Source organism: Rhagoletis pomonella, unplaced genomic scaffold, assembly GCF_013731165.1.
Source record: "Rhagoletis pomonella isolate Grant_MI unplaced genomic scaffold, Rhpom_1.0 Rhpom_scaffold_00001, whole genome shotgun sequence".
Taxonomy (NCBI): domain Eukaryota; kingdom Metazoa; phylum Arthropoda; class Insecta; order Diptera; family Tephritidae; genus Rhagoletis; species Rhagoletis pomonella.
The window spans coordinates 14656453-14666119 of record NW_023458555.1 but is presented as its reverse complement, the minus strand read 5'-3'; the positions used below and the strand labels follow the sequence as shown (position 1 = coordinate 14666119).

At 35.5% G+C, this 9667-nt stretch overlaps 1 protein-coding gene across 1 annotated transcript; it reads right to left on the bottom strand.

The window, feature by feature from the left end:
* Positions 1–442: 442 nt before the first annotated feature.
* Positions 443–5428, bottom strand: LOC118737180. The gene is made up of 2 exons (XM_036467564.1): positions 4885–5428; positions 443–633 (listed from the first exon to the last, which is right to left on the bottom strand). The coding sequence occupies exons 1-2, from the start codon at positions 5426–5428 to the stop codon at positions 443–445; spliced, it is 735 nt and encodes a 244-aa protein (XP_036323457.1).
* Between the last annotated feature and the right edge of the window lie 4239 nt (positions 5429–9667).

The window sequence follows — 9667 nt, the reverse complement described above, 5'->3', positions numbered from 1 at the left end:
TACGAGCACTAAACCAATGCGTTTATTTATTTATTTATTGCTTCAAACGGTTATTTATTCGCTTGTTGTATGTATTTCGTCTGTCTGTTTGTGTTTGCATGTTGTGCTCGATTTATTTGCTTATCCGTTGTTGTTGATCCAAGTCAAGTGTTGGCGCCAATTGACACTCAATGTTACATTGAAAAATGCATTTTTTGGGGACACTTCACATTTTACACAAAGTACAAAAGTGCCGAAAATTACAACAAAAACGGCGCATAATGCAATGTTATATAGTGGGGAGAAATGGTGATGATTGTGACACATGCAATTGATACCGATAACGACGAAAGCAGTGTGTATATTTTCTTATTTAAACCATAAAATGGGTTTCTTCTAAACGACGATTGCTTTTCAATCACAAAAATTTGATGAATCGCTTCGTAATTACCATTAGCATTACTTAGGGGCCATGGTAATGACCACTACGAGTGTCATTTCCGCTACCATCATCGTTATCATTATTATTATCGCTACCATTGCCACGTTTTACGACCATCATTACCATTACCAATGACCTCAGCATTACCAATACCAATACCATTAACATTACCGCTACATTACCATCGCCACTGCGACTGCTATTACCATTACCTTTGCCATTTTAATTGCTTTACCGAATTTCTTCTGAAATTTCGTAAGAGAATCGACATGCCCTAGCACATCTCCTCTTAGAAAATTTGGCAAAAAATCGGCGGGGGAAATAGTGAATTCCGTGCGTATTCTTCAAGATTTCTCTACCATTCAGATCAATCTGAAAGTAAAATGGTCTCGTCGTGTTCAGCTACCTCGAATTCACGAACTTCATAGATTTTTGTCCATCTCTGTAGGGTACCCCCACCACAAACAATGGACTCCATGGAATACAAGCTTAGATTTTATATATATAATTTTCTAGTCATAAAGTTAATGGTGGAACGAAGTGAGCCCTGCACAAAGACTAAGTAATAACAAACACATGTTTTTTGTTTTTGTTTGGAAAAAAAAACCGTACACGAACCAGGTGATGACAGTTGAGATATGAATATCAATTATTGACTTATCACCGAAATATTTACAAATAAACACTTCAATAATACGATTAGTACTTGTAAGTATGCGTCCATTCGAGGCAAACAAAAAAAAAACAACGTCAAGTGAGCAACGAAAATTCTATGAAATCTAAGCAATACACAAATTTACTTCTTCAAGTTGCTTTATCTTACAAATAAAAAGTGCTATTAACAGCGATTAATAAGGTGCTGTCCATCATTGGGGCCACCGCAAAAAAGTCGATAAGAAACAATTGAGCGAGTGTGCAAACAAACATACATACATATGGACGTGCATAAACACTTAAGCAACATTATGAAGTAGAAATTTCTAAATATGGTTAGTGATTTAATACATGTAGCTCATAGTAAAAAGAAATGGTAGTTTGGTATACGGTGATTCCATATTAAATGGAAAAAATGTGGTAATGGTCTGCGCGATGGCCTTCGATTTGGCTCAACTTTGGCACACAGCCTAATTTCATAATAAAATTGACCGAATTGGAATTTTTTATAAAAATCATGGGTCTAGCAAATATCGATCAAATTATTAACTTGCTTCACTATTTCTTGCAATAACATTTTTCCGAGATGGAGTCTCAAGAATTTATAAGTTATGATTTTTACTTGTCCTTCCGCCAAAAACTGTAAAGACCCTCAAAATCACTTAAGTCACGAAATTTCGTTATTAAGAAAAAATATATATGATCTATATGTACCAGGCCTACTGGGAATTTTATTTTTCTTGAGTAATTCTTTTGCATTTGAACTCGACCGAGATACATTTTTGAGTTTTCGCATTTTGGAGTTACTTCAAAAATTCATAACTTCTCAACTCTGAAACTCCATTCGAAAAAAATACTATTGCAAAAGATTTTTTTTTTAGTATTTTTATTGAATATGGTTTGACCAAAATAAATTTGGGCGTACATATTTATAAAGTAAACCAAATAAAAGCTGGGACGCAAAATTTGAGCAAGTTTTGGCCATTTTTCTTTAGTTAATTTAATGTTTATTACTTTTTTTAAGAAAATTCTGCAAAACTTCACCAAAATGACTTAATTTGTTGGTACCTTTTCGTAATTAGAGCAAGAAATAGTGAGTTACATATCGTCGATGTTTTTGCAAAACCGCCTATCTTACGGCACTCAAATTTTACAAGAGAGCGAAAAAACGAATTTTCTTTGAAGGCGTTGCCTTGATAGACGGTATTTTCTCTAAATATTATTTTACAAATCTGTTGTTTAAATAACGATTTTATGCATAAATCTCGATGCCTGGATTTCAGGATTACCAAATCTCATTTGTGCCACAACGGCGATCTAGGCGCTTTTGCAACTGGTCGATGGGCGGTTTTGCAAAACCATCGACGATATATAGAATTTTATTGACCCAACTTGATAATTTTGTCGATAATTTCCACGCCCATAATTTTGAGAAAAAATTTTTAACAAGTTTCTAAGTCCATTTCTGTGAAATTGGGCTATATTTGGAATAGCAGTATAATATATATTCAGTGATGCAGCGAAAAAAAAATTTCACATTTGTCAGCTGTCATAATAATTTCCCACTTAAATTGCTGTCGTGAAACTGGCTATAAATGAAAATAAATCTGATATTTTGCTATCTAAACACTTAACTGAAACAACGTTTAATAAGTCATACAAGCGCAAGTTTTTTGATAAATTTTAAATTGTGATTATTTCAATCTCTTATAAACGTAATCAAAGCACTGATGTGTACATATTTATTATTTATAATTTTTTGTTTCATTTTAGCTTTCTCTCCATTAGTAATTTTGCTGATAGCCGTGTATTTTTTTATTTTATTTTAGATAGTGTCCTTTAAAAATTTGATATATTTCCAGTTATTGAGAATAACTTTATAACCGCTCACTAAACGCGTGGCGGAAATGTGGTATTTGTGGACTATGACATGTTTGAATTTTACTTCTAGCTTTTGTTTGGAGCTCAAAAATAAACTAAAGGAGGACTTTTGCTTAAATCGTCATATATATTAGGGTAGTCTAAAAATGCATGTGAAAAAATTAAGGTCGGATTTTTAATGATCTAACCCCTTAAGGTTGTTCTATATCGAAAAAATATACTCATGTTTTTTTTTTTTGAAATCCAAAAATATGTAGAGGTCGCTCAAAGTTACCCATACATATATTTTAAATGGAGAAAAAACTATTTTTCATAGAAAATGGTATAGACTCCGTTAAAATTTATACATATGTATGTATTTTTCAAACGGCCTCGATGGATATAAGACAACCGTGGGCAAATGCTTGTTGTAACGGCACAGCTAAAAAGTCCGGCTTAGTCTATTATAAATCGTTATATTCAAGCTCAATTAATAGCAAATCGGGAAATCGTGCTGTTTCGACGGGGTGGGAGCTTTGTTTGTTGAGCAAGTTTAAGGAGGAAAGTGGAGAGGTGAATGGTGCCATGTACGGTGCCTCCACAATCCGAGTATGTTTTGGCTATATAGGGTCGCGCCCCTACCAGGGTTATACCACTAACCTGTAACAGCATCCCAGACCTTATTTATTTGCGGTAGATTTACGCGGATTCCTAGAGATAGCTGAAGCTCTTTGTTTTAGAAGAGAACAAGGTGGGATATTTGCAAAAAATAATGGGGAAGCCAATATAATGTAAATTTCTGTAAATTTCCATACAAAATTCAAAAAAAAATAATTTTTTTTTTTACTTAATTTCCTTCGTGAAATCAGCTGTAAAAAAGTCAAAATATTTTAAGGTATATATTTAAGTCTTACAATATTTAAAATAAAAAAAAAAATAATATGCAATAATTAAATTAGTACAAATGTTATTGAAATTTAATTGTTATGTTTTGTTTTAAAACATTAAATATGCATATGCATTTAAAATAATAACCAATTTTTATCTTTTGCTACGATTTTTTTTATTTTTTACTACGATTTTTCTGGTCTTTTGGTACGCAATCGGTTTCGTGAGTTGCCAACCCTGGTGATATGTATACCCAACCCAGAGATATGTATACCCGGCGCAGATATTTTTTACCAAATTGATGAAATTAATCGCTTAATATCGATCTCAAAATGATACTTTCGCAGGAGAAATTTTAGGTCTAATTATACCATAAAAAATTTCAATGCGCGATAACAGTTTGAATCTTGAATGAAAGAATTCATGTCATATTTAGTCTGTAGACTTACTGTCAATTAAATCTAATAAAATCGTTAACGAATTAAATCGCTTCACTTTTATTGTAGGTTTATAAATTACTATTGTTAAAATTTTAAAATCAGACTCAAGCTAACTTCCGTTCATCGCCACACTATAGCTAGCCCTAAAGCCCCTATGTATTTCAGAATATATCCCGGGTTTAGGGAGTGTATGTATGTGCTGCTCTCTTGGCCAGATATATCCTAAGCACCTCTCCTTCCACGTGAAACGGACTCACACTCCAAAACTTCTCTTAATTGAAGGAAAACAGCAATCAAAATGAAGAAAAATGGAAACGAAAGAGCACTAAAGAAGTTTTATCCTCTTTTCATGCCCAACATTTCTTCAAAATGATAGATTACATCCACGGTTCCATATTTTCGTGTACGTTTTTACACATTCGAAAGAAAAATTACTCATTCGGGAGAATTTTTTACTTATTCGACCTTAAAGTAAGGAAAGTTTTTCTTTGATCCAGAGATGGATTTTTAGTTCAGTTTTAGTAAGACACAAAACTTCTAAACAAAAAAAACACTCCCGCACTTATAAAATCCTGCAGCTACGAATTGTTAATAACATTTCACATTTTTTTAATTACTCACCTTCACATTCCATGAATGGGTTATACTGCTCGCAATAACCCGACGGCGTTAGCGCAGCCGCAGTTGCCGCCGCCTGAAAGTGTGGCATAAATAATGCGGAGCTCTTCTGCATATTCAAGACTTGTTGATAGACGAGAGAAGCGGGATCGTAAACGGGATCAAAGCGTAGTGCACCAGGCGACACCATCAGCGGACTACCGCCAGCTGCGGCGTGATCACTCTTGAGCAGCAGGTGCTTGAATGCGTATTGCGCATTGGGCGGAAGCGTCGTGGAATAAGTCGTGGACGCGATGGGATTGACAATTGTTGGAGGCACTGGTTCACCGATACGTGGTTGCATTGCAGCAGCAACCGCATTTGGGCTCGCTGTTATGACGGATGCTGAGCTGCTAATTTTTGTGTGCTGTGTCAAATGTTCAGCGCCAATGGCATTACTGTGCGCCATCGGAGGTGTGGGATTCTTAGAACTGTGTGTTTTATCGTCTAAAATGTGTGCGATGGAAAATGATGATTTTCTGTTGAATTTCATAGTTGCGGTTTCCATTATGTAAATGGCAAAGTCGTTAATGAATTTGATAATAATAATTGCTAACGGGTAATACTCGTAACCGCGCACTTAAAAACTTATCGCCAATTTCATGCGACAATCACTGCCGGTACGTGAGTTTCACCCTCTCTTTGATCACTGGCATTAAGTCACTGCCGAAAAGTCGCAACGAATAACCAAAAACCGAATTCAACCAACCGCACACAATGACTGGTCGCAGACTAATAAATTGTTTTAAATCGTATTTCCATATAAAATATAACAATGATAATGTGCTGGTAATAGATATCTTTATTAATAATATTAGTTGTCATAATGGTTTGAAGGTATCGCACCGATGATGATAGTGCCCAATGGGTTATACTGATAAGGCGTGTTACGCTGCTGACGCTCCTGCCAAAGGTAAGTATGTACGAGCAAGGCACAGTGTTTTAAGCAGATCGTTTTGTTGTGTAAAAAGGAAGTTTCGGCATTGTGTTGTTGGACTACCTCAAGAATAAGAAGGGTTTTTATGTTAGATGAATACGGCGCAATGAAGCAATAGCAGTTGAATGTGGTTTTGATGAACTTAGTCATCTTATTTGACGCTACACATAGCGAAAGCAATGAAAACACCTGATGAAGCAGCTCTTGCAGTTTTCGAGAGAAAGATTCTGCTAGAGATTTACGGGCCTTTACGCGTTGGCGATGGCGAATACCGCAGACGATTTAACGATGAGCTGTATGAGGTTTACAACGATGTAGACATAGTGCAGCGAATTAAAATTCAGCGGCTCCCCTGCCTTGGTTATTTCGTTCGAATGGACAGAAATGCTCCAGCTCTGAAAGTATTCAAAGCGAGTCGCGATGCTGGTAACAGAGGAAGACGAAGGTGTAGAGTATAGCAAGATGTTCTCTAACTTTGCACCTGATTTGCAGATATACGCTGTATATGCTATGTTTTTCTGCTAAGGCCTTGGGCCTTAATGGTCTCTGCGGAGCTAGGCAGTGGCTAACCAGCCCAACCTAACCCAATTTCTTCCCTTCTTTGCAAAGTTACGTTAGTTGTTCATCCCTTGCTATCAATGCCGACCCATAGTTGCTGAGTCAAAGGATATTTTTACATCATCATCCACGACATGTCCAAGTCCTCGCAAGCGTTGAATCTGAATGCGTTTCACTATGTCCACTATGTTTAACCTATAAAGCTCGTACATTTCGTCAATCCATAATCCTCAGATAGATCTCTGACTTATGGCTCTGGGTTTAATACTGACGATGTCAATGTCATCTGCATATACCGGCAGCATCGTACTTTTACTATACATATATGCTGCCTGCGCAAACCTACACTCTAAAAAAAAAATTGTATAGATTTCCTAGCTAAAAGGTAGGTTACTGATTTCCTACTTTATTATTCGCGAAATTACATGTTCGATTATTCAACGAATAGCTTGTTTAAATTTCGGACTTTTTAGAGTGTAATATAGCTGCTGTGGTGTGCGTAAATTTACTGCGAAAGTGTGTACAAGCTACAAAATACACATCTGCTGTATGATTTCACCCGTAGAATTGTGTAAAGCCGCTAAGAAAAATAATTTTTACACACGAAAATGTGTAAATAAAAAAAGTACATATTCATCGTGTAAATTTACCAAAAAATTTAAAAAATAAACAATAATATACTCGATTTATAGTCGCATTTTTAAACAGATTTTTTAGAGTGTGGTTAGGTTTCAGACGACGCAAAGAAGATTTTCCGGATTTAGACAGAGCTGAACACCCCAAATTTAGATATGGCGTCGTAGTTGCAGATTGAAGTTGAATTTGAAATCTAAAAAAATGGGATTTACTTATCTATGGTCGTTTCCACGATTTGAGGCACTGTGAAAATGGTGGCCAATGGTGGATCTGCCATTCCTGAAATCTCACAGGTTTCTACAGGCTCTACAGTTTTTTGCATGAAGGACTCCACTCTTTCGCCTAAAATTGTTAATATAACCTTGTCAGCAATGTTGAGATTTGGTATAATACAATCAAATTCCAATCTTCGGTCGTGTATTCTTCAGCACAAATTTTTCTTAACAGCTGGTACATGCGCCCTACCAGCTCTTCGCCGCCTGCTTTCAACAATCCGGCCGGTGATATACCGCTTATTAGAATTTTAAATTTTACTATCGATTAGCTGAGCTAATGGTCACTGTGCAAGTGGCAATAATATGTTTTGATTTGTATCCATTTAGCTAAACAGCACCGACACAAGCAATAACCTTAGTGTTGTTGCTGTTGTTTGTTCTTTTTCTTTCTTCGATTCGTTTTTAGGTAATAGGCGAGAAATTGACGATACAAACAAAATTGTACCACTCAAATGGGATACTTCAAAGTTGTTAAAGGGTTGATTATAACTACAAAAAAAATACATATGTTTAAGTACATGAATATCAGAGCATAAACATTCATACATACATACATATCTGTGGACTTTTGACAAAACAACCTCTGTGTTTTTTTTGCATTTTTATTTAACTTTCATTAAGATACTATCTTGAACTACTCCTATTAATGACTAAACAGCTTTGAAGAGAAAATGACCTCACTCGAGAGAAGTTGTTTTGTCAAAAGTCCACAGATATGTTTAATCGTTTTTATATATGGGTATTTATTAGACTGTCCCAAAAAACCAAGTTGGTTTTATTTTTAACGCATATCCCTTCATTTTATTGGTTTTGTCTTAAAAACTATGCAAATAAAATTGTATGCAATTTGGACCACATGGCAACCCGTGCCGACTCAGGGACCGTAATCATTACTTAAATTTCAAACCCTATTAATATATGTATGTAAGGATATTGAGGGATAAAAATTGCAAGTTCGATGTCCTTGGGAAAAATCCTGCCGCCCTATTAAAAATTTAAAGATGCAGATTAACTATAAATGCGCTAAAATATTGAAAAGAATTTTTCGCATTCCAAACTTTTCATGGACGATTAGTTTAAGCTATTAACTAAAAATCGGCACAAGTTTTCGTTATCCTACGGCCATAAAACTTCGTATTTAGGCTACTTAAGCTAAAAAGCACAAATACGGAGGGTATGCAAATCAAAATTTGCGAAAAAATTTATTTCCATATATTCTTGGGTGTGTTTAGGGGCCCACATTCAAAATTCCCCCCCGGGCCCGAAATTCCTCTCTACGACCCTGTGAACTCATTCATTGTCTACATTACCTGGGGTGTGGTGGAATCATCTCAACAGCTACTAATCAGCTGCTCGTCTATCGCGAGCTTAAAATTTCAACATCTTGAGTCACACTTCTTTCCCACCTCCCTGGAACTTATGCGCAAAGGATTTAGCTGCATGCAAAGCTTTGCTATTAGAATGGCCCGTATTTTCCACAAACCTCAGGGGTCAACGTTCAACTACCTCTTTCATCTTTCTCTTTGTATTCTATTTTACTAGTCTAGTTAGTTAAGTAAAGAGAAATTTTTAGCTTTTTAAGCGCTTTGGCTTTCGCCCAAAAGCTCGACGTGGAGTTCTACTCTAAGTCCGCATTCATCTAAACTCCTTGGAATTGCTTCAAAAAACATTCCGGGTTTCACATATACGTTTTAAATGTACGTAAGGCGACATGAGTCTCGAAACCCTCAAAGGCCTGAAAAGTTTGGTGTGTAGTTCGAACTTAAGTATTGTAGTGTGCTGGGTATAAAAAGGCGTACCCAAAACAAATAACTGATATCTCTTTTACTCAAAGCGTTCAAACGAAATAGCTTATATGTACATGTGTATACTCCTGCCTGCTTTGGCTGATGGTTTTCTATTTCGCTCAATCTATATATCTAATAAAAAAAATATACAAAAGCTGAAAAAAATACTTGGGTATGAAATCGGTAGCCTGATTATATGGAGTACTACAATTAATTAATTATTGGGGAATCAGTGTGTTAAATGGGTAAACGATGGTCGTTAGATGCTACAAAATTAATTGGTTGGCGATAAATCAAAAATTAATTTACTCAATGTATTATTTAGTAAAAAAAAAAATTTCGGTTGTTTATCGTTTATGATAACCCATCCTTCCACAAGCGCATAAATTTATGTATTGGATATTCTGGCTGCTCTGCTAGTCCCAATTAAGTCCACATTGATGGATTACTTTGATTTTATTTTCCTAGAAAAATACCAATACCATTTACCGTTGGCTGTTTGTATGTGTAAATATTATCTAATTGATAATGTCGGATAGCAAATAAATTGTTAG